At 43.1% G+C, this 25573-nt stretch overlaps 1 protein-coding gene across 1 annotated transcript in view; it reads right to left on the bottom strand.

Annotated features, from left to right (window-relative positions):
* Window positions 1-254: 254 nt before the first annotated feature.
* Srd5a2 (steroid 5 alpha-reductase 2) overlaps window positions 255-25573 on the bottom strand; it is a 45356-nt gene continuing 20037 nt past the window's right edge. Inside the window, exons 2-5 of the mRNA XM_028873662.2 lie at window positions 17124-17287; window positions 9702-9803; window positions 5986-6136; window positions 255-826 (exon numbers count right to left, since the gene is read on the bottom strand). Of these exons, the coding sequence (XP_028729495.1) occupies window positions 760-826; window positions 5986-6136; window positions 9702-9803; window positions 17124-17287 (484 nt within the window). The 3' untranslated portion in view covers window positions 255-759. The remainder of the gene's footprint in view (window positions 827-5985; window positions 6137-9701; window positions 9804-17123; window positions 17288-25573) is intronic.

The following is a 25573-nucleotide window of genomic DNA, read 5'->3' as shown; positions in this document are numbered from 1 at the left end:
TTCATCCACACTATATTTTTGCCAATCCCCCTCCCCTCCTCTTCTCCTCTGTTCTCCTACACTTCTCTTGCTGATCCCTTTCCTCCCTGCAGCCGCCTCTCTCTGCTTTCATGCCACACATATTCTATTCTACTCTTTCTCCTCTTTTTCCTTTCTCATGATCTCCTTGCTAATTTAATGAACTATATGCCCCCCAACACACACATATAAACAGACACATATATACATATAAATTAAAATCTAGGATCTGCATATGAGAAAAACATGCAGTATTTATCTTTCTGAGTTGGGTTATGTTGCTTAATATAATCATTTCCAGTTCTACCCACTTTCCTGCAAATGCTACGATTTCATTTTTCATTAGGTCAGCCCAAAGGGTTTTGACTGCAGAACAACTTCCCAAAATTGATACAGAGTAAGAAAAAGTCACATGTCTTCAGATCATACAATGGAAAAAAAAATGAGGAATGGGGAAGCTTCTAGAAGGAATAGCTAAGGAGAAAATGTCTCCATGGAAGGGCCTCTGTGACGCTCCAACGGGAAATTAGGTCAGGGCTCCCTGGGCTGACAGAAGTAAAGGTTAAGCAGGCATGACTCAGTATGCCTCAGGCAACTGGAATAACAAAGATACCTGTTACCACACACATCATGATATGTACACGTATGAGCAAGACACAGCTCAGTTATAGTTTACAGTTTATCGTTTCAGCAGCTGGGCGGTTCCCCCGTAGAAGCTTTGTCCCTTAAAATCGGGGTTCCTTAAAAGACAAATGGAATAAGGGCTTTCCTAGATTTGGGGTAATCCTTAAACGTCTGGAGGTAGAACCTGAAAAGACAAGAAAGGAAGGAATACTGAGAAATGTAATAGAGTCATGGCAACAGTTGAGTTTGCACAGCCGTAACAAGGTAAGCCAGTTATTTAGCATCTGACCATTCCTGGGGACCATGTGCCCATCATCAACCCCTTTCCTACAGTCTGTCTCTTGGAAACGTTGGTCATTTATGTGCAGATAAGTGCAAAGTAATATCTGGAGGGTAGTGGTGATGATTTTACAATATTATGAACGTACTTGATATCGCTCAACATTTGAAGGTTGTTAAAGTGGTAAATTTTATGCTGTGTGTATGTCACCAGATTTTTTTTTAATAGACAAAAGGAAGTACTCACTACAAAAGGGCTCTCACTTTGCTGAAAACTACAGGAAGCTAGAGCCTCTCAAAAACTTTGGGCAACTGGTGAAATAGTAGCAAGTCAGTAATGGGGGTAACCAACTACTCTCTGATTGGACCTGAGGCCTACTTCACAGGAGGAAATCCACATCTGGGAATAAAAACCTGGACAAAAGCCCATGGCTGGGGAGATCATAGGCCCTACTGGGAAAGCTACTGCAACTGTTTTGCTAAATGGAAAAGACCTGCCCATCAGAGTGCACCCATATGTAGTGGTATTTGAAAAGATAAATTAGATATGAAATTTTAGACTCACAAAAATAAGATAGATGACAGAGTATTTTCTTTAGTTTTGCTAAATATAAATAGACTAGATATTGTAGCTCTAATTCTTGCTTGATAACCATTTTTTATATGTAATTTTACTATGTTAAGGTTAAAATCTTCCTTTTTGATTAGACAGAAAAGGGGAAGTACTGTGAGATGTCTTTCTGTATGCTGTGAATATGTGTTGCTTTGATTGGTTGATAAATAAAGCTGTTTGGCCAATGGCAAGGCAGAATAAGGTTAGTTGGTACATTTGAACTGGAGAGACGGAGAAGAAAGGAGAGTGGGGCAGACGCTGTGAGCCACCGCCAGGAGAAGCAAGACATGAAAGTACTGGTAAGCCACGAAGCCAAGTGGCAATGCATAGATTAATAGAAACGGGCTGAGTTAAGTTGTAAGAGCTAGTTAGAGAGAAGCCCGAGCCATTAGGCCATGCAGTTTGTAAGTAATATAAGCCTCTGTGTTTACTTGGGTCCAAGCAGCTACAGGACTGGGCAGGACACAGGAAAGCTTCTGACTACACCCATCGATCAGTGCTACTGTCAGCTTTGTTCAGAGAGGCTTCTTTTTGCAGTGGGCAGCAGTAACCGCAAAGACTCATAATGAGTCAAAGTGCTGAGAACAAGGAACGGCTGAGTTCTCAGCCACGAAAGGAACTTGTAGATCACTCTCTCCAAGACTCAAGGATTATCATGGAAGGTAGGGCAGGAAGAATGTGTAAGCTGGGAGAGAGATCAAAGTAGAATACTGTCTTTAGAACGTGGCTTCGCCATTTCACTCTTGATCCTACAGCAGTTGAGACCTGCGGAAGACCTGCAGCACAAGACTGAGCCTGTCAATATCCTGTCATGGTCCCCTCCCCCTAGGACCTAAAGGCAGATAATCATAGCTAGCAGGAGTTTGAAGGGTAGCCTCTCCCTAAGGATCTAAAGGCAGTTAATGGTTGCTGGGGAGGAGAGATGTTTTCTTTGGTGGGTGTGGCTACCTACAAGTATCCCATGCTCTTGTAAACACCCCTTTACACAGGATCTTGCAAGCAACTCTATGAGACTCACTCAGTCATGAAAGGAAATAAATAGCTAGACTAGAGAAATAGCTCAGCAGTGAAGAGCACTTGTTGGTCTTCTAGAGAACCTGAGTTTAGTTGCCAGCACCCATGTCCAGTGGCTCACAACTCTCTGCCTGTAATTTAGCTCCAGGAACCTGAGGTCCTCTCCTGGGCGCGCACGCGCACGCACACACACACACACACACACACACACACACACTCATACAAACACACAGATACACATAATACATATAAATAAGATAAAAAATAAACCCTTAAAAATAAGATAAAAACGTTTAAGAGCAGGAGGAAAACAATAAAGAGTAACAATGAATAGTATAAAATACATTATATATGTATGAAAATGTCATGAGGCTCACTATTGTGTCTAACTAACACATGCTAATAAAAAAATGAATTAACAAAAAGCTGTGGGCAAAGTTAACTTCAGAGAATTGGCAGTATTTTTTAGAAAAGATCTCTTTCTAAAGCTTGAGAATGCCACTATTACTGTAGATTTCTATGCCACTGTTACTATGGATTGCTATGCCGCTATTACTATGGGTTGCTATGGATTTTTCCCCCTAAAGGGTAAAGTGAAGTCCTCACTCCCAACCCCTGAAGATGCAATCTTGTTTTGGAACTATGGTCATTGCAGATGTAATTAATTAACATAGCTCATACCAATGCAGGGTGGACCTTAGTCCCATAGATCTGAAAAGAAACAAGAAAATCCCTGGGATGGGAAGGTCATAGGCAGACTGGCAGAGATTAGAATGAGGCATTTGCCCCAACCATGGAAAACCAAGAATTTTAGTCTCCACTAGAACTAAATAAAAGCAAGGATTCTTCCTCAAGCTATTCCAGAGAGCATGGCCCTACCTATACCTTAAGGCCAAACCTCTGATCTCCAGAACTCTGAAGAGAGATATTTCCCTTGTCCTAAGCCCATGCAGCTGAGGGTCATTTCTTATGCAGTCGAAGGAGATTAATGCATCTTACGAAAAGCCTCTACCCTGTGTGACCAAGTTGTCCTCTTAACTAGTTAAAACTAAAGGCCCTTGAGGCATAATAAAGACAAAATACACTCTGCTAAAGTGCTTTGGGCTTAAACTGGAAGACCAAATAAACAAATAAATAAATAAAAATGTGCCAGAAGTGCCTGGCCTGTACTGCTTTGATTTGAAAAGACCGTGTGTGCTCAACCTCCCCTGCCAAGGCCGGCTCTTGCTTCATGAGCACCTTCACAAAGCCCTCTTGGTCCTATTAAAAGAGACACCCCTGGCTCTTCCTCCAAGAGGAATATAACCAGATGGCCTTAATTTGGTTTTGACATTGCACCAGCTGGAAACTTCTGGTAGATTTCCTGACCAAGTACTTCAAGGTCTATGCTTTTTCAAAGACCCTCCTATGCACCAGGCCATGCCCTGACCTCTGCCATTCTCTCACTACTTGATGGGCAGCAGATTCTCCTAAAGTGGAAGGGCTTTTACGCTGTCTCTCAAAGGCCGTGCGTGAACCCTGGAAACCCCGTCCCTTTCAACCCAGGAGGTAATAGGAACAGGTCATGGGAAACTGCTGCTTTGTATAGTTCCGAACTGGTTTCAGTTTCCACTTAGAAGAAAGGAGCTTGTACCTCATTTAATCCTAAAAACTATTAGAGACATCATTAGCCAGACAGAGATGCCGAGGCAAGAACTTAAGGAGCTCTCAGCCCTGTTCTGTACGCCATGTGTTCCCTCTTGGTATCTAGGCTTTCTCTCCCTATAAAAGCTGCTTTAAGGTAAGCAGGGGAAGTAAACAATGCATTACCCTTCTCCCAACATTACTTTCAGTTACCTCTTTTATCCTACTCAACACCCCCCTAGTGGGTTAGAGGTCTAAGACCTTCCTCTAAAGGAACGCCTTAAATGCCTGCAGTTCCAACATGTACCAGCAGATGGAGCACTCAGGGCTCACCTGCTTACCTTACCAAGAAACTTTGGGATGTGCTGGCAATGGTCTCATCCATGGAGCACACATCAAGAAATACGATGGAAGAGAACCGAATTGAAGCATGGACATTTCTTCCACCTCTTGGCTCATTATCTGACATTTCCAGCCAAGTGGTAACCATCACCAGGCATGGAACCTGGACCAACCAACTCACTGTGGGAAGCCATCTTTTATTTTGGTTTTATTATCACTTGTAAATTGTACATAACATAGGCTTCGTTATGACATTTTCATACACATGTAAATGCACGCACTTTGATCATTCAGTTATGTTACCCTCTCTTGTCCTCTCCCACTAATCCCCTCCCTCTTCCCAACTACGTCCCTTCTATTTTCATGGTTTGTTTGTTTGTTTATAGTTCAATGAGTTTCATTAGAATTGCTCATAGGAACATGGGCACCTTACCACTGGCTACACCACTGAAGAAAATGTCTCTCTCCCATCACTCATTAACTATATCCTCAGGGAAGGAGAGTGAGAAACCCTCCTCAACACGGTGAGCACAATGGCTGCCCACCCATCGCTTCTGGTGCCTCTATCTACACAACCTTTTATTTTATTTTATTTTATTTTATTTTATTTTTTATTTATTTACTGCTATCATTATCCAACTCAATTTCAGCTTCAGTAAAAGCTTTAAAAGTGAGAGCTTAATCATACAATTTCATTATTATATCAAATTTCCTTTATGAAATCATTATCATGTCTTTATATATCTAATTCCACGTGCTAAATTTTTATTTGGAGAAGAATACTATGTCAATGCTATAACCTTGTGACAACATTAATTGTCAACTTGACTCCTAGGAGGTAAGCCTCTGGTAACACCTGTGAGGGACTGTTTATATTAAGGATAGCCTCAGAAAATGCCTGTGAGGGGTTGTCCTGATTAAGTTCATTGCTGTGGGAAGACCCATCTTAATCATGGGCAAGACTATTCTCTAATGAGGGACTCTGGACTGTATAAAATTTATACAGAGGTTCTCAACCTGTGGGTTTCAAACCCCTTGGGGTCACATATCAGATATCCTGCATAGCAGATATTTACATTACGAGTCACATAATAATAAATATTAAAAGTAACAAATTCATGGTTAGGAAGTAGTAATGAAATAATTTTATGGTTGGGGGTCACCATAACCTGAGAAACTGTATTAAAGGGTCGCAGCATTAAGAGGTTTGAGAAGCACTGCTATAAATGGAGAGGGCAAGCTGAGCATAGCACACGTGCATTAATTCATTTGCTCTCTGCTTTTGACCATGAATGAATGCAATGTGACCACCTGCTTCAAGTTCCCGCCCCCTTAACACCTTTGCAGTGACTGACCATACCCCAAAAGGGTGAGCCGAATTACCCCTTTCTTCCTTCAGTTTCTTCTGACGGGGCATTTTAATCACAGTGACAGGAAACAAAACGGAGACATGCCTCTGTTAAAATGTTTACCTGTGGTGGTAAAAAGCTTGCATCCCAAGGAAACAAAGTGAGAAAAATGCAAATGCAAGAGCTGGAATGGACCAGGTGGCCAAGGCATAGCCCATCCATTCAATGATCTCACCCAGGAAATTGGCTCCAGAAACATACGTAAACAAGCCACCTGTGTGCAGAGAATCAGACAGACAATACTCAGAACTGCAGTTCTATGACACTGTATCCCTGTGTTTTGTTCCAAAATACACAAAGATGGGTGTCGCTGGAAGTTTTTCTGTGTCCCACCTGACCTGGGGTCAGGACAAATCTCTCTCACTCGCAGGTCCCACAACCGCTCGGACCCAAATAAACACACACAGGCTAATTTTTAAACTATGGCCATAGCAGGCTTCTGATTATCTAGTTCTTATATCTTAAATTAACCCATTTCTATAAATCTATACTTTGCCACATGGCTTCTGGCTTACCGGTACTTTTACATCTTGCTTCTCCTGGCGGCGGCTGGCAGTGTCTTCTCTGCTCTGTCTTTCTCCTTCTTCCTATCTGTTTGGATTGTCTGCCTGCCTCTAAGCTGCCTTGCCATAGGCCAAATGGCTTTACTTATCAACAAACCAGAGCAACATATTCTCACAGCATACAGAAGACATTCCCCCATCAGATGGGTAAACAGATGTAAGATGGGAGGTCCCTTCCACAGTCAGAGTTTAGAGGAATTCCCTTAGAAATAAGGGGAAACAAAGCAGCAATGGCCCCTTGCCTTGCAGAATGTTCTGGAATCCTGGGGAGCGGCCCCATCTACTGATGGGCATTGTCCGGATCTCTTTACAACTTAGGCCACCAGCTTTGAGCAAGATAAGCAAGAGGTGCAGATGGCCTGCTTCTTGTCTTGTTCCATTTTAAAGGACATTTTCAGGTCACGCCTTACCTTCCCAAGCCTTTCCCTGGCAAGTCCCAAGAGCAATCTTTGTGGTACACACCAGTCACACAAAGTGAAACAACACACTTCATTGAAACAAAAACTTAACAGGTGTGAGAAACGATTTGATTCCTTTTGACCCTTTGATCCTCCACTACCTGGCCCCCTGCACTAAACACTGTTCAAGTTGAAAGTAGAGACCATTCGCCCTGCTGGGGTTGACAAGCTCTGCTGCTATTGAGATGTTTTACTTCCACCCACCAGATATCTCCTCTCTCAGAACTATCTAGACATCAAGACATTGCTAATGACGTTAAATATACCCACACGCCAGGCTTATGAGCCATATTAAACTAGGGAAGTTGTGACTGTAACAACTTTTCTCCTTCTGTAATGACATTAAAATGTGCTTTGGGGCCCTTCTCTCTCACTCTCCTAACTCAGTTGGAAACTGACCTTGGCAATAAGGTTTTTAAGAACTGTCCCAGCTCATCTTTACTTAATCATTAAGCTGAAGTTTTTAAGTGTTGGCACGATTGGAATGTGAGTGCTGTCCACGGAGTCCTGTGTGAACCCTTTGTCCCCAGCTGGTGGCACTGTTTCAGAAGACTTTTGGCTATGGGTCCTTGAAGGCTGTTAGGGGTGGTTTAGAAGGGGATAGATGGCCTGGTTCCTGCCCAAGTTCTCTATTTTCTAGTTGGCTATGGAGATGCAAGCAAGTAACCCCATGTTCCTGCCACCAATGATAAGAGCCCTCCTGGCACACCAGGTGTCCTCGCCTTCCCTGCCTCGACACTGTGAGATTACGGTACATCCGTCCAGTATTCTATCCCAGCTGTGAGAGAAATGGCTGAAACAAGAATCAAATTCCTTTACTATTATTTTTCTTAAGGTTGATACCGTGTCACATTGTCTTCCTGCCCATGACACCCTTGACTTTGTGAGGGTCCAATTTTCTATGGACATCATGAATGGTCTAGCTTAGTTCCTTAGATAACAAGGAATGAATAATACTTACTCATTTAAATGTATTACTAATCACAACAGCTTTGTCATTATTAATCAGTGGTGGTCGGTCTACGCCACCGTATCATAACCCAGGGCATTTTTTTACTACAAATGAGGGCTCTGTTTACATTCAGAAGGGTGGAAACCACTTTTGACTTGCCTGTGTTGAGCACCTGGACTTGAGTCATTGCCAAATGCTCATTCACCAGACTCTCATTCCTAGTTTCTTGGGACCAGTGACATTTGCAAGTTTTCTGTATCTTGATCTCTGAAGCAGCGGTCACATGCTGCACAGCGGCACGTCACGTGTCAACAACAGACTGCACACATGATGGAAACATCGCTAACAGACCTCAAGTGTTCACCACCTGGTAACATCACAGTCATTGCTGTGTGAGTCCAGCACACTGCCCAGGATTTGAAAGCTCAAGCCCAGTCATTCCTAGGCAAGCCTAAGGACCTGAGTCCAATCCCCAGGACCCACATAAAAGCCAGGCACAGTGGCACATGCCTATAATCCCAGTGCTGAGAAAGTAGAGACAGGAGGATCTGGAGCTCCATGGCCAGATAGTCTAGCTGAATCTAGGAGTGCCAAATCCATTGAGAGACTAGATCAACAAAATAAGGTGAAAGTGCAATTGAAGGGGACGCTTGACATCAAACTCTAGCCTTCACACGAATATGAACACACATGCTCAAGTGCCCACACACATACATGCACACACCAGACAAAATTTTTAAATTAAAAACTAAATTTTAAGGAAGAAGTACAAGCATATAATTATAGACAGAATTTAATCTTTGATAATTATATTAAGTGTCTATGTTCTGGTTTACATGCTTATTATGCTATTCATTGTTAGAGCATAATTCTTCAGCTTAGAAAAAAAGTTAACCATAAAATAGTCCCATGCTGTATCTGGGAGTGTGGGGGGGACCATCACTCCATGCATGCTGCTCCCTAGAGACCTTCCAGTGGACATGAAGGTAAAATACATGATATTGAAGATTGTGATCATGTGTAGTCCTAGACTAAGATATGTTTTTCTCTTAGTTTTTAGCAAAAGAAATGTTCTTAAAAATTTTAAATTTCAAAATAGGCTGTACACTATAACCTAGGTATGCAGTAGGCTGCCCCATCAAGGTTCTTGTAAGTACACTATGATGTTCACATGACAACAAATTCCTCAGCTTCATTGCTAACACAATGAGACTCACACTCTGTGTAAATGACAGGCTTATATACTAGGCTGTAATCTATTCTCCACTATTTATATCCAAGTCTGGTGCCCTCTGTCACCTACTATGATTTTTCCTATATGGGATGGGAAAGGGATCTTTTATGGTTCTCTCTCTCTCTCTCTCTCTCTCTCTCTCTCTCTCTCTGTGTCTTCTCTGTGTGTGTGTGTGTGTGTGTGTGCATGTGTGTGTGAACATGTAACAAGGCCAACCTTGAACTCACTATGTACTAAAGAATGACCTTGAACTCCTGACTCCTGATCTTCCTGCCTCCCCCTCCTAAGTGCTGGAATCATAGATATGTACCACCATGCCTGAATTAAGTGTTTCCAGGGTGGAACCCAGAGCTTCATGCATGCTAGGCTAGCACTCTACCAACTTAGTTACAGCCCTATGGAGCTTCCTTAGGTTCTGTGGAGGGGACAGGGTATGCAGGGGAGGCTACAAGCAAGTCACAGTGTATAGATTGCATAGTTGTGCTATCTATCATGAGCAATCCCTCCTGTTTGTTAATCACTGGGACGGGCTTCAAAGAAGAATGGGACTCTGGGATCCAGGGAGGCATTACCTTGTGGGATCTTATAGATGACTTCTCCAGGCTTCCTAAGCTGGCGCAGCAGGCAGTCACTATGGATGTTGATTCCCATTCCCAAAATAAATAGGAAGATACCTTGGCAAAGAAGAGAGGAAACAGATCAAAAGATACACTCTGCTTTGCTATTCTTTACACAAGATATGTTTCTTTTCTTCCTTTCTTAAAATAAAGTGAGGGGCATTTAATTGCCAAATCTAAGAATGGTATTCAGATATGATCTGAAACTTTTGGGGAGGAGAGGTTGTCCTGTCCCTAAGTTAAAATGTTAGCACTCACAGTGAAACGTGATGGACAGAGGTGGAAAGTGGGGCAAGCAGGAGGCAATAGCATTGTGTGTGTCAAATAAACCAACGTCATAAATCAATAGTGAGTAACAGCAAGCAAACACTTGGCTCATTCACAAAAGACCAACTGGCTGGCTCATCCACTGGCCGGTTCCACTCTGTCAAGACCCACAGAGGTTTCCTAGTGAGAACTTACTCAGGGTCCAAGAATCTGAACTTTCCTTACCCATCAGGGCTGCATAGGTGGACGATTTGACCACGGGCGTGGTTACCAGGTGTTTGGAAGGGTCTGCACTTGGCTGTGCAGTGTGCTCTGATCTTGCAAGGGGAAGGTCTTTTCCCCTGCCCCTTGACATTGTTATAAAAATCCCTTTTGAATGAGAAACTGACAGATTAAATGACTTTGGTGAACCTTCATAATTTCATTTGTAGATCTTTCCATTTCTAATTTATAAATACATTTGGGGCTATAAATTATAAATGTACTGCCTCCTGTCAACATTGTATACTTCTATTTGATGATTTCTGTGTCAAACATTATATGGAAATGTTTCCAAGTATTTTCTGTATTAACTGTGAATGAATAGAACAAAATAAATTGCCTGTGAAGAAAAAAAAAAATCCCTTTTGAATAAATGGAAGGGGCCACTGGGTAAGTGATCCAGGCCCTCCTGAAGCTATCCTGTGTTTGTCTTTCTTCTCATCAACTAAGTCTTTCTATCTAATATTTTCTTGCCCCTCTCTCATAAGAATCCTTCAAAAGGTGGAAGCTGGCCTCCCACAGATGGTGCCCAATGTGGGGCATGGGTGCAAATGATAAGAGAAGGAGGGGGCACCATGGAAGCAGGGGGACATGTCCGGTTATGAATTAAGGTTATGTGATAGTATTCTATTCTTTGGGAGTAAAACTGTATATATATATGATAAAGTTAAGCTGAAGCAAATAGTAAAAGTTAGGCTGCAGCAAATATCTCTCTCTATGTCTATGTCTATGTTTCCCTGTTTCTCTCTCTCTCTAAAGTTGTAAAAAACTTTGATGAAGTTTAGTTTGAAAAGTGTGGGCTTAGATATATTAGGGTAAAGTAAGCTTTAGGTCTAGGGATATGGTGAAGGTTTAATAAGAAAGTCACTTAAGGTAAGAGTAGCTTTTTCCCTCAAGCACAGACGGGACCTGGGATGCAGAAAGCAGCAGCAGGAGCCTGGGCAGCCCCATCCAGAAATCAGTGGCTGAGACCCATGGGGTATCATAGCTCGGAGATGCTGAGTGAGCCAGCACAAGCAGCAGGGTTCTGCATGCTTTCTGCTGCCATGAAGAAGCTCAGTGAAGAGAGAGCCAGACTGACATGGCTAGAGGCTATGGAGCAGAGATGCTGGAGGAGATATGAATGGCAGGCAGCAGCAGTGGCAGCTTGGAATGCAGCAGAGAGAGCCCAAAAGGGACACTGTGGTAGAAGCAGCAGCCAATCAGGCAGCTGAGATGTACCCCCTGCGTGGAATGGCAGTGAAAAATGCTGAGGTGCAAAGTTGAGTTCTAGGCTCAACAGTGGAGACATGCTGGAAGCCAGCAGCAGCCTGAGAGGAGGCTAAAGTGGCATTTGGCTGTGCAAATGAGGTACCACACAGGGGACGCAAAGACTGCCAGTGGAGCAGCTAATAGGACCCTTGGAAGCCACAACTTGTAGCGGCTGGGTTTCCCCCTGGACTGTGGTTGCTGCTGGAGAGCTGTAGCTCATAGCAGCAGGTCAGCATTCAACCATTCATCACAAAGTGATTAAGAACCCTAAGGTCAGGATGTGCCAATTACGAGAGGCACAGACAGACAGGAACTGTGAAAGCCAGGAGCCAAAAGCCTTGCAGTTTCTGTTTGCTGACTGTATGAAGGTCTCTTTTAAAAGGACTTTGCCCCAGCCAGCTAGCAGCTTTTGCCCTGGACCAGTTTTTACCTAGAGGAAAGCTAACTGAAAGTGCTTCTGTGGCTGAGAATGAGGCTTCAGAGATACTAGTTTGAACTGAGTTGAGTTGTTGCATTCAGGGGAAGTGCAATAAACTTGGCTAATTGGACTCCTCATATTTGGAACTGTTTGCCTAAGAGTTGGACTGTTAGACAAAGACTTCAAGGTGGTTGACAAGCCAGGCCCTGATCTTGGGATGTCAGTTGAACTTTGGGACTGGTATTAGAACTGACTTTTTGAACTTTTGCAAACCTCAGAAATGGGACAATTTTGATTTCACCTATATACATCATCAACTGAATAACTTATGAACTGTTTTTGTGTAGGCATATATGCTTTATTAACTGTGGTGACTCATGAACTGTTTTGTGTAAAAAAAAATGGAATTATCTGTTTTACGTAAAAATGGAGAAATTTGGTTTTTTCTACCCAGGCTCAAGTTGAAGCTTAAAAAATTTATAAAGAAAAGGGGGAGTTAATATTCCTCAGTCTATATATTTTCTTGTCATTTGAGTGAACTGATGTTAACTTGTGTTAATGTACCCTATGTTTTGTATAGTTCTATTAAGAAATTGCTTTTGGTTGTTTGCTAAAGTTTATAAAATGTAAGCAGTTATATTAAGAGATTGCTTTTAAATGTTTGCTTAAGTTTGTAAAGTGTAAATAGTGCTATTGAGAGTTTGCTTTTGGATGTAAGTTTGTAAGAATTGTAATTGTGTATAGTAATATTTATGCTAAAATTATGTTAGCTTGTTGATATTGATGAACCATGGTTTAGTGATGCTAAGAGTCTTTAGGTTTGATGCAGTTGCATCAGTTTACTGATGTATTTGATGCAGTTGTATCAAGAGTTTGTTGATTTATTTTTTACAAAAGGGCTTGGTCCAACTGAGGCTGCTATTCAAAACTTAGACCCATTCAAAAAGACATTCTATCTTAGTCATCCTCTACTCCTTTATTGGGAGGTGTGGCAGCCATATGGATTGCTGTGGTTGTTCCAGCTACTTCCAAGCTCTTAGTGGGGACCTGATTCAAAGCTGCATAGAGTTAAGCTCTGTACCTTCCCCTGCCAGAGGCTGGTAGTCAGAGACAGATAAGTCAACCTTGAGAGCTATCAACCTAAAACAGACAGAGTACACTTGACAGAAAGTGTACCTCAATGACAGGTAAGGCTGATTAGTGAAGAAGACAACCTAAGACAGACATAGTCTATCTGAAGGGTTTGAAGGACCCTTTAAAAATATTAAGAAGGAGGAGTTGAGGAGACCCACAGAGGTTTCCTAGTGAGAACTTACTCAGAGTCTGAGAATCTGAGCTTGCTTTACCCAGCAGGACTGCATAAGGTGATGATTTGACCACAGGTGTGGTTGCCAGGTGTTTGGACAGGTCTGCACTTGGCTGTACAGTGTGCTTTGATCTTGCAAGGGGGAGGCCTTTCACCCCACCCCTTGGCATTGTTATAAAACATCCTTTTGAATAAACAGAAAGGGCCATTTGGGTAGTGATCCAGGCCCTCCTGAAGCTATCCTGTGTTTCTGTCTTCCTTCTCATCAACTGTGTCTCTCTTTCTATCTAATATTTTCTTATTCCTCTCTCGTAAGAACCCTTCAGAAGGTGGGAGTGGCCTTTCATACACTCTCTTCTTTGTCATGCCCCACTGTGAAGGCTGGAAGTGGACATGCACATGCATGAAATTGTCAAAGAACAAACTTTTTTAATAAAAAAAAAAGTGATTCCATATTATTTGTGGTTAAATATAAATATTATACTCAAGGTAATGGGTTAATAAAAAAATGAATGTTGTTGGGAGGCAGGGTGGAAGAATTACAAGCTTTCAAGAGGGTTTGGATTTTTTCCCCGCAACAGGAAATCATCTGTAGGTGTTAAGTTAAGGAGAAATAGAGTCTTATTTCTGTCTAATATCGTTGTAAAAGTAATATTCATATGTATAGAATACTAGGCGTTAACGTTAACCAAACCAAATTACCCATTCCGATCACACCAAATCACCACCATTCAACAACTTAGTGCACATCCTTGGGTTTTTAACCTGATGTAACACTTTCATCATGCAACTTTTAGGCCCTACTCAAGTCCCTTCAGATGTCCCCCAAAGGCCTCTTACAGGTAGTTTGTATAAACCAAGATCAGAGGGTGCCACTCCTGGCTTTTGGTGTCATTCGGGTCCTTTTTTACCTAGTCCAGATTATAACACAAATTGCTAAACAGTCTTATTAATAAAAAAAAAAAACCCAGAGGCAAATATTGGGGTGAAAGCTGAAAGATCAGAGAAATAGAACAAGCCAGTCACATTCTTACCTCTATGAAATCCTCAGCCTCAAGAGAGAGACTTCCTGTTTATTCACACCTTATATACCTTTCTGTGCCCTACCATTAAACTTCCTTCCTAGTGCTGGGTTTAAAGGCATGTGCTACCACTGCCTGATCTCTATGTTTAATATAGTGGCTGGCTTTGTCCTCTGATCCCCAGACAAGCTTTATTGGGGTATACAATATATCACCCCACCAGACCTTTTTTTGGTCCCTCGTTCAGGAGATTACCATGAGAAGAATAGACAGTCATCCTTAGACTGTCCCTTTTTCCTTTGACTAGATGACTTGCTCATGGCTTTATCTGCTGTATTTTCTGTGGACTGGTTTACAATGTTTTCCAGTGTGGTCACATTAGCAGTTCAGTATGTAAGTACTTGGTGTGTCTTCTCTCAATTTGGGGGACTTTTCTTCAGTGCATTTTCTTCCTTTTTATTGTCTTGTGCACTTGTGCATGCATGCATGACTCTGTGTGTGTGTGTGTGTGTGTGTGCTCCTCCCCTCTAATACTTTTTCCATTTATATACATTTTCTATCTCATTTATACATAGAAAATCATAGTGTACAAGTGTTCACACTTGTTCATGTTTGTTTGTTTGTTTGTTTGTTTATTGGTTTTTCAAGACAGAGTTTCTCTGTGTAGTACTGGTGCCTGTCCTGGATCTCACTCTGTAGACCAGGCTGGCCTTGAACTCACAGAGATCCACCTAGCTCTGCCTCCTGAGTGCTGGGATTAAAAGTGTGTGCCACCACTGCCCAGCTGTTTTGTTTTTACTTTTTTAAGGTTTATTTTTATGTATTTGTGTTTGTGTGTGTGTGTGAGAGAGAGAGAGAGAGAGAGACAGACAGACAGACAGACAGACAGACAAACATATGTCTGCAGAGGCCACAAAAGGGCTCAGATCCCCCTGAAGCTAGAGTTATAGGTAGTTGTGAGTCACCCAACATGAGTGCTGGAAATTGAACTTAGGTCCTCTAGAAGAGCAGCAAGTGCTCTTAACTGCTAAGCCATCTCCCAGCCATAATTACTCTTATTTAACCCAGGGCTCTTCCTTCTTTGCTGTTTTGTTCCATTTCCTTGTTTGGTGGCCAGACAACACCCTACAGGGCATGTGTAGCAGTATTTCACAGTGAACTCTCTGGCTCTTTGTGGGTTTTGAATGTTCACTCTGACTACACCATGAAGAAGGAAGGGGCTGAAGGTCAGGATGGAGACAGGATTCTCAATGTAGAGGTTACTGATGGCAGACACCCAGGCTAGATGGAACTGTGGCTTGGTGTAGGCCAAAGCTAATACAGCTAGGGAGAAGAGAGCCTGAAGGGACTGGTTCTGAAGAAAGTTGAAAGTAGCAAGTCAATAGGCAGAATGTGACAGGTGATATTAATAAGGATTAAGAACGATCTCTAAGCCAGGCAATGGTGGTGCACACCTTTGATGCCAGCACTTGGGAGGCAGAGGCAGGCGGATCTCTGTGAGTTCGAGGCCAGCTTGATCTACATAGAGAGTTCCAGGACAGCAGGGGCTGTTGCACAGAGAAACCCTGTCTCAAAAAAACAAAAACAACAACAAAAAAAAACATAAAAAAACAACTGTGGAGTCCATTATATGTTGATCAACTACTCCTAAACATGAAGCCTGTCCTGGAGTGGTTGATATACCCAGTGTCACTCCATTAGAGAAAACTGATTTTCCCTCTCCCGGCAGATATAAATGACAATTCAGTTGTTAACCTTTACCCTAGTGGTTTGGTTTTCATTCATTCATTCACTCATTCATTCATTCATTTTAAAATATAATAAAATAAAATATAATGAGATAAAACAAGAACTACCACATCAAAGTTGGACAAGACAAACCAACAGAAGGAGAAGAGCCCAAGAGAAGGCACAAGAATCAGAGACCCAGTGGTTTTCACACTTAAGAGTCCCATAAAAACACTAAACCAGAAGCCAAAATAAAAGCTGAGAGGATCGAGGCAGTGGTGTCACAGGCCTTTAATCCCAGCACTCAGGAGGCAAAGCTAGGCAGATCTCTGTAAGTTTGAGGTCAGCCTGGACTGCAGACCAAGCTCCAGGACAGACACCAAAACTGCACAGAGAAACCCTATCTAGGAAAAAAAAAAAAAGTGGAGAGGACCTGGTACAGATCCGTGCAGGCCCTGTGCATATATATGCGTTCATATGAGCTTTGCTGTTGTTAATTAGAGGGTCTTGTTTTCTCGGTGTCCTCCATCCCCTCTGGCCCTTACACTCTTTCTACCTCCTCTTCTGCAGGAAATAGGAGAGACTTTTAAAGACCGATGTCTTCAATTATTTCAGGGAAGGTGTTGAGGAAAAGCCTCTTCGAGGAGGGGTAAATTGGTAGGGAGATGAACGAAGCAAGGGAGAGGCACAAGCCTCGAAGCTCAGTGAGCCACACCAATCGGAAAGGGGAATGTCCTGGACAGAATCGCTGGGACAAAACAGGTTTGACTCTTTGAATCCCAGCAGCAAGGCTTCTGGGGCTAGCCCAGAAAAACGGGGTGAAAGGGAGCAGGAAGAACTGCTGAAGTCAGAACGCCCCAAATCATTTGGGTTTTATAGGCAGTGGAACCTGTCTGTATCGTCGGAGCGGTAGAAATCTACTAGACCGTCTTGAGATGGGAGGCGGCACGACATATATTTAAGTGTTCTCCCCGGCTGCCTCCTGGGGAGAAGGCCAGAGGAGAGTCCTGAGTGGGAAAGGAGTTGGTGAAGAGGCTGCTGGAGGATGAGAAGGGACAGTGGTGACTGTCACTGTGGGGCTGGTGTTAGCTGGGAAGGGAGGGGAGCCGGTCAGATTCACTTACCCAAGCTAAACCGGACATCTGTGTACCAGTCCTGAGGGTATTCTGCGCAGTAAATCAGATAGTGGGCTTGAAGAAATCCATTTCCTATGCAGAAGACGGTGGCTCTCAGAAAGAATAACACCGGGAAAGGCCTCCCTCTGGTGAGCAAGGAGTAAATAAATGTTCTAGGATGGAAGAAGAGGGTGATTAAGAGTCTTTATTGATGCGGAGGGGAGGGGAGGGGAAGGAGAAGAGAGGTCAAACCATGAGATAGCCCAAGCATCTAACCACATCAAACTCATTATTTCAAACACATTCCCCTTCAATTCGGCCCAGTCAGTAAAGCGTTTGACTTGCAAGCGTGAGGGCCTGAGTTTGATCCCACAATCTGTTTTGTTTTGTTTTGTTTGTTTGTTTTGTTTTGTTTTGTTTTTGCCTACCATGGTGGCATGCACTTATTAATCTAGCACAGGGTACACAAAGACATGTATTGATTGGACAATTACTATCTAATTCTAGAACAATGATTTTTGCTGGGTTTTTTTTTTTTGGTTTTTAGGTTTGGGTTTTGGTTTTTTTTGGGGGGGAGGTTTATTTGTTTGTCTTATGACATTAAAAATGCATAGGAGCTACCATTTGGCACCTCATTTTACTTACACAACAGCCTTGAAAGGTAGGCACTAACTCCATCTAGCCATTGATGAAGGCAGAGGAAAAGCTGGAAGAATTTTCACCCCCATCAAAATCAAGGTAAAAATTGGCTCCACAAAAAATAAATAAATAAATAAAATGCCCAAACCAATTCTTCTTCAGCACTTTGGGTATTAACTAAAAACCTGCAGCAACCCACAGGACTCTGCAAAGAACAGGCTGAATTTCATCGATGACAACACACCCTGAGATGCTAACTTACCCTAGGCTCATTTACCACGCTCCTGGTCTCTGCAAATTCAAAACCAGGAGCCCATGTTCCAAGCACTGGTGAGAGCAGGAAAGAGCGGGGCTCTTTCATAGTCTCATTCCCAAAGAGAAGCCGTTACTACCTGGCTAGTGGCTCCCTGCAAAGCTCTGCTCCAAGGGCTTGTCTACACTCCACCTGACGCAATGCTGAGTGATTTAGAGGAGAGTTCACGCCTCTTAGTGTTTTCATAGCTTTGGTACCCTGAGGAGATGACAGGAAGAGTAAAGATAAACCATATAAAAGTTTAAAGGGAAAAGCTAGGGGGTGAGATGTTCACGGGAGTTGTGCAATGCTCAGAAGGGGAAAGGTGTAATTGGAAATATCAATACGGATAGGGAGTTCAGAAAAATGGCACTCTCCGAAGTCTGAGAGTACAGATCAGCAATATGCAACCAGGCCTTCATCCATCCACACCACCCCCTGAGGGAGCTAGGGCATCATGGAGAAATAGCTGATCCGACATCAAGGCTGGGGAGGATAGAAGGTATGTCCCAGGGGTTTTATTGAATTGGAAAGGAAAGGAACAATTGAAGAGGAACAGGAAGATGGGAGGTTACCCCAGTTATAGATACCAACTGCTCCACCAGCCAAACTTGTGATGAACAGGGTGTGGAAAAGAATAATGGCTGTAGATGATTGTGAATATTGGATAAATAAAGTTCCGTGAGTCCATACTGATTCACTAAAAATGTCCAGAACTTTGTCACTGCTAGAGGTGACTGTTACATTAGAGTCTTACTCTGATAAAATGTAACTAGAGGGACGTTTAAGCATTTATCCTACATCCCATGCCCCTCCCTTCTTATACCTGTCATCTTCAACTGATGAGCAAAAGCTTATCTTCTCAGCTGAACAGCAGCAAGTCAATGCTACAATTAGGAAAGCTGTCGTTCGAGGGACTCCAAAATCGCCCACAGACTGTCATCTTCCCATGACTTGTTTTAAAAGAGCTGCTAAGCACAAAAGAATCGGAGAATCATCTTGGACAGGATCATGAGGGAGGCCAGTGCCATCCCTTATTATAGGGACCTCACACAAGAAGGTGATCAGCACAAGCTAGTTCCTCCCTTGCTCTTAAATTCACCCCTGGAGAAACGGCAGATGTGTAAAGTCCACGAGAAGCCCCTGCAGGAGACCCAGCAGTGTCTGAAGCCAGCAGTGCTGGGATATAGCACAGGGCTTTTCAATGATGCTCTTGTTAACCCTTCCCCTCTTCCTTGAAGAGAAGTCCTAGGGACCACAGCCACTGATGTGGAGAACAGCTCAAGTCGCCTGGGATCTGCGTAGTCTCATCCAAAGCATACCAGGGCCCCACTAGAAGAGCAGTAATAAAAACAGACATGTATGTACGCCTGCAGGCCAAAAGAGGGCACCAGATCTCATTACAGATGGTTGTGAACCACCATGTGGTTGCTGGGAACTGAACTCAGGACCTCTGGAAAAGTAGTCAGTGGTTTTAACCGCTGAGCCATCTCTCCAGCCCTTCTCCTGTTTCTTAAGTTCACAGGAGGACACTGAATGGAGCCTGCTCTTTATCCCTAGCCTAGCTCACATGACAAAGACATTCCTCGGGAGAAATGACCAAGGCAACTCTTAGGAGCACAACTAAAGAAATAACCAACAGTATGGAAAATGCAAATGTCCTGAGTAAATACCGAACAGCATATAAAGTGGAATTACCACAACAGAACAACTTTAAATAAGCCCCAAAGTATCCTCTGAGAAACATTCTCTTCAAGGCAGGAAATGTTGGTTAAGAGGGAACTACGTGACAATGCAAGCTATGAAAAATACACTAAAGAGTGCACTACTTAGAATAAACAGTGGATGGTTTTGACCTGGAAGTTCGAGAAGGAACGAGTGAATGACCAGACTCAAGATGTTATGCATGGAGGTATGGTGGTATTTTATTTGTACTGAAATGTGATTTTAATTGTATGTTAATAAATAAAGTTGCCTGGGAGTCAGAGCTATTAGAGCCATAGCAAGAGCGTGGCGGTGGTGGCACACGCCTTTAATCCCAGCACTTGGTAGGCAGAGCTAGGTAGATCTCTGTGTGGTCAAGGATACAGCCAGCATTGGAGACACACGCCTTTAATCTCAATACCATAGAAGACCTGGAGGGCTGTAAAGACAGGCAGTGACAAGGCAGTCATGTGTTTGGGTTTACAACCAATGAGAAGGCAGAACAGAAAGACTATATAAAGACAAACACACAGGAAGTAAGTCTCTTTCGGAGAGGTAGGACCACCACAGGAGGAAGGGTAAGGTTTTAGCTCTGAGCTCTGACCTCTTGGCTTTCTTCTTTACATTGGTTCTGTGTTTCTTATTTAATAAGATGGATGGTTACATCTACATGGAGGAAATAACCACATCTGTTAGAACTTTTCTTTTCATTTATTTGTGTGTTTGTGTGTGTGTGTGTCTGTCTGTCTGTCTGCCTGTCTACCTGCCTGTCTTTCTGTGTATTATGTGGGAGGAGGGAGAGCAGGTGCATGGCACCATACACAGTGGTTAGAACACAACTTGTAGACTCAGTTTCCTCTTTCCACCTTTTCCTGGGGGTCTACGATCCAACTCAGGTCCTCAGGCTTTCACAGCTGGTGCTTTTGCGTGCATCTCTCTAGCCCATCAAGGTTGCATTTAAATTTTTCCCCCCGATTAGGAAAATGTTTCAGTACCAGAAATGTGGCAGAAGAGATGATGATGATATTCAACACATTTGTTTGAAAAGATGAGCAGGTGAGGCCTGGTTACGGAGTTAGGGCCACAACACACATTCAGTGCTGTCTAGGATGTCACACTGGGTTTAAGGCCAACGAGATAGTGATGGATTTTCAGAGGCAAATCTTCAGATCAAATTCCTGTCATTTTAGATATGGGAAAGCTAGAGCCTATGGTTAAAAATAATATGCCAATAATTATAGATTCAATTGATGACGTATCAGCAAGATCTAGGTTTTCTGGGTCTGAGGAGATGGCTCAGTCAGTCGGTGTTTGCAACAAAAGCATGAAAGCCTGGGTTTGGTTCCCTGGCACCCACATAAGAGCCAGCTGCAAGAACACACACCTGCAGCCTCCATGCTGTGGCCTCAGAGACAGGAGGATCCCTGGGGGCACTGACCAGGGTTTCTAGCCAAATTGATGAGCTCCAGGTTCAATAAGAGTCCCTGCTTCACAAAATACAATATGGGCCTGGGGAGATTGCTTAGTGGTTAAGAGTACTTGTTGCTCTTGCAGAAGACCTGAGTTCAATTCCCAGCACCCACAGCAATCTATAACTTCAGTTCCAGGAAATCCAATGCTCTCTTCTGATCTCTGTGGGCACCAGTCACACACATGGTATACAGACATACACACAAGCAAAACACTCATAAGATCTCTGCATGCACACACCCACAGGCACCTGCGCACACATATACAACATATACACACAAAATAAAGTTCAATTAAATTAAACAAATATAGTTCTTTTGCTAGGTTCAGTTACCTATGCTAAACTTGACTACTCCTGAATTGATGTTTTCAAAAGCTAAAACATACTGTTATATGTGAATGTGAATGTTACATGTGAATATATGATATGCTCATCACTGCAGTTAAGACTGAGACCTGTTACATCAAACAAGGCCTAATGACATGTTTACTTCTTCAAATATCCAGGTGCTCGAGCTTAAAAGGACACGTGAGCCACATTCATCACAGAACCAGAAACGTGTCTGAAAATCTCAGCCATTGGAGCCGAATTTCATGTGTTGGAAACTACATCCCTCAGGCTCTTATGTTGATGGTGCTTTGGAGATGGAACCTAAGGGGTGTGATTAATCTACTCATGGGTTAACAGGATGCTGAAAGCGTAAGTATGTTGTAAAAGTAACCCTTTCTGGTACATGTGTCCTGTCCTGCTGTGTGGTACCTCTCTGCCATGTTATAGTGCAGAAAGGATGCCCTCACCAGGTCCCATCTCCAAAACACCATCAACATATGAACCTGAGGGGTGCAGTTTCAAACACATGACACAGTATCATGCTCTTGAACTTCCCAGGCCCTAGCACTGTAATCTAAAGAAACTTCTATCTTTTGTATGTGACTGAGTCTCAGGTATTTTGTTATAGCAACAGAAGATGAACTAAGACAACTGTTACTTGGCTTTGTAAATTTCATATTCACTTACGCACACACACATATACTTGCACTCACATATGCATGCATACATGTACACACACACACACACACACACACACACACACTACCCTTTCATCTGATCATCTGCAGACAATAAAGAGCAAACAAGGTCTGGAGACTCTGACAGAAATCAGAGTCTGCACTTTAGATATGACTTCTAGCTCCAAAGCCCTGAAGCCTGCCCTTAGATCTCATCAGCAAGCCTAACCAAAGCAGTGGGTTTGGAGTCAGAAAACTTGGACCAGTTTTGCCTTGCCTAGAAACGGGGTCTTATTCCTTCCCTGTAACCTCCCAAGATTGCAGCGAGGTCAAACATGGTCATCTAAGCATTGCTGTGAGGTCACACTTGGTCATGTAAGCATGTAGTGCAGTGATGAAGAGCTTGCTTAGCATGTTCAAGGCATTGGGCTCTATCTCTAACACCACAAAAACCATTCAAATAATCTATGTAGATAGTCATTTAAACAGTAGCATGGTTGACAAAAGGATGTACACACATATTGTTTTATATCCAAGTCAAATTTTATGGACTTAAACAGCCAGGTAGTCTCACAGGCCCACACTTTTTGCATCTTGGCGCTCTTGGCAAACACCACCAACCCTGAAAGGGAACACAGAGGTTTCTCTGCCTTGCTGAACCTTCCCACTTTGTGGTCCAGTCTCCTAGCCATGTGCTGTATCATACAGAGGACCTTGAATTCTCTGTGTTCAGAACTACATAAGAAGGAAGAAGGGTCCTTTACCAGTATCACCTCTCTTAAAACTACAGGCTCCTCCTGACTCCCTAGTCCCCAATATTACATTCAGATGCAGGTCCCAACATCCTCTATGGAGCCCCCTATCTGTTCAATCACAACAGTGAGCACACTCATTTCCATGAATAAAAATCACCACCTCATGTCCTTCAAAATGCAAAAGAAACAAGAGGAGACTGCAGCTCTAACACCAGAGTATGTCTACAAGTCCAGTGGACTCAGGCAGGGACCTTTCCTCCTGGGCAGAGTAAAAATCTGGCTTGACAGATTCTGCTTCTCTATGACAGATCTTGGGCAAGCATCTTGTCTATAAGCTGAGGCTAATTGTAACTATAGGATTATCATGAAAATGAAATACAATGATGCAAGAAAAAAAATGATTCAAGAAACACAAGATTACTGCTGAGCACTCATTTCTCTCCAGATTCTCATTCTTGAGACCTTCGGGGGCCTAAAGGTAGATTAAATTCAAGGTAGGTTAAGCTCTCAGATGGAAAGGGTCTAGAAGGCCAACAGCAAGTCGTTTTAAAAAAATAACTGTTTGCCTCGTAACAGTATAGTCTTGTTGGTTTCAACAGTGTCCCCCAAATGAGACCAAATGAGTCCAAACACCCAGCTCATGATGCCTCCAAAGTGAACCATGTATCCAACCCAACCTTACGGCCTCCTAAATCAATAATCATTGCTTCCTAGCCAAAGGGATGTGTCAGGGCAGGCTGTCTACAGTACAAAGTGCCGGAGGTGTGAGACGCTAGGAGTTCCTTTGTTGTTTACAGCACAGCACAGTTGGTGTACAGCAGTGATGCTTGGGTGTACAGCCATTCGGGGCTCAGGCTCTTCCAGGGGGGTCTTAGGCATGTAAGTGAGCAAAAACAAGACTGTGGAGGATTCTGCAAGTTGACTGAGAATCAAGCTTCGGGGTGGATGTGGCATCTATTATTACCAACCTCATTCATTTTTCCCCTCACACAGCCATAGGGGAAACTGGGAAATGTAGTGCACTAGTTCACCCAGTGGGAAAAGGAAAAGAAATTTGGTAACTCCAGATAATGGCAAGCCAGAAGTCCTGGGGAACAAATAAAGCTCTTAGGGTACAAACGACTTTGCTTCGGGAAACTGGAAGCAATTCGAAATAATACATAGCTTGGTATAGAAGAAAAGATCAAAACCATGCAGAGAAGAAAAGGAGCTGGCTCTTAAATCAATACCAGAGAGTCGAGGCAAGTTCCCCCTTCAGGTTCATGATGGTTTGGGTTGTTTATCAGCCTGGCAAGAATCTAGAATCCCCCCGGGAGATGGTCCTCTGACCTGCCTGTGAGAAACTATCTTGATGACGCTAATGGATGTGGGAAGGTCCATCTTAATTGTGGTCAGGACCATTCCCTGAACCGAGAATCCCAGACTATACAAAGTCTATACAGACTATAGAGGAAGCAAGCTGGGCATTAGCATGAGTGCACTTACTTACTATTCTCAGCTTCCTGATTGTGTGTGTGATGTGACCAGATACTTCAGGTTCCTACCATCCTGCCATCCCAACTGTGATGGACTGTACCCCGGAACTATGAGACAGAATAAAGTGGCCCCTTCTCCCTTAAGTTACTTTGTCAAAGTACTTTATCTGACACTTTTTTTTCAAATGTTATTTATTTTTATTTCTTGCATACCAGTATTTTGCCTGCATGTATGTCTGTGTGAGGGTGCTGGATCCTCTGGAACTGGAGTTACAGACAGTTGTCAGCTGTCATGTGGAATTGAACCTGGGTTCATTTGGAAGAGCAGCCAGTGCTCTTAACCACTGAGTCATCTCTCTGGCCTATCTGAAACTTTATTATTATTTTATATGGATTTGTGTATGTATGTATATATGTATGTATGTGCAATATGTGCATGCAGTGCCCACAGAGGCCAGAAGAGGGCATTAGATTTCCTAGAGGTGGAGTTGTATGTGGTTGTGAGCTGCCATGTGGGTGCTGGGAATTGAACCCAGGTCCTCTGAAGGACAGCCTGTGAGTGCTGTTAGTCACTGAGCCATCTCTCCAGCCTGAGTAGTTTCATCATAACAACAGAAGAAACTAAGACAGCATGCTATGCCCTCCTATACTCTATTGCTGTGGGAGGGTCTGTATGTCAGATTGCTCTGATTGGTCAATAAATAAAACACTGATTGGCCAGTGGCTAGGCAGGAAGTATAGGTGGGACTAACAGAGAGAAGAAAGAACAGGAAGGCAGAAGGAGTCACTGCCAGCCGCCGCCATGACAAGCAGCATGTGAAGATGCCGGTAAGCCACAAGCTACATGGCAAGGTATAGATTTATGGAAATGGATTAATTTAAGCTGTAAGAACAGTTAGCAAGAAGCCTGCCACGGCCATACAGTTTGTAAGCAATATAAGTCTCTGTGTTTACTTGGTTGGGTCTGAGCAGCTGTGGGACTGGCGGGAGACAAAGATTTGTCCTGACTGTGGGCAAGGCAGGAAAACTCTAGTTACACTCTATGGCTATTTCGATGGTATGGGACCATGTGTCTTTAATTCCTTCCTACACTTCTAATGTAAATTTGAATTCTTT

This window comes from Peromyscus leucopus, chromosome 22, assembly GCF_004664715.2.
Source record: "Peromyscus leucopus breed LL Stock chromosome 22, UCI_PerLeu_2.1, whole genome shotgun sequence".
NCBI classification, from domain to species: domain Eukaryota; kingdom Metazoa; phylum Chordata; class Mammalia; order Rodentia; family Cricetidae; genus Peromyscus; species Peromyscus leucopus.
This window is presented reverse-complemented; position numbering and strand designations above follow the sequence as displayed.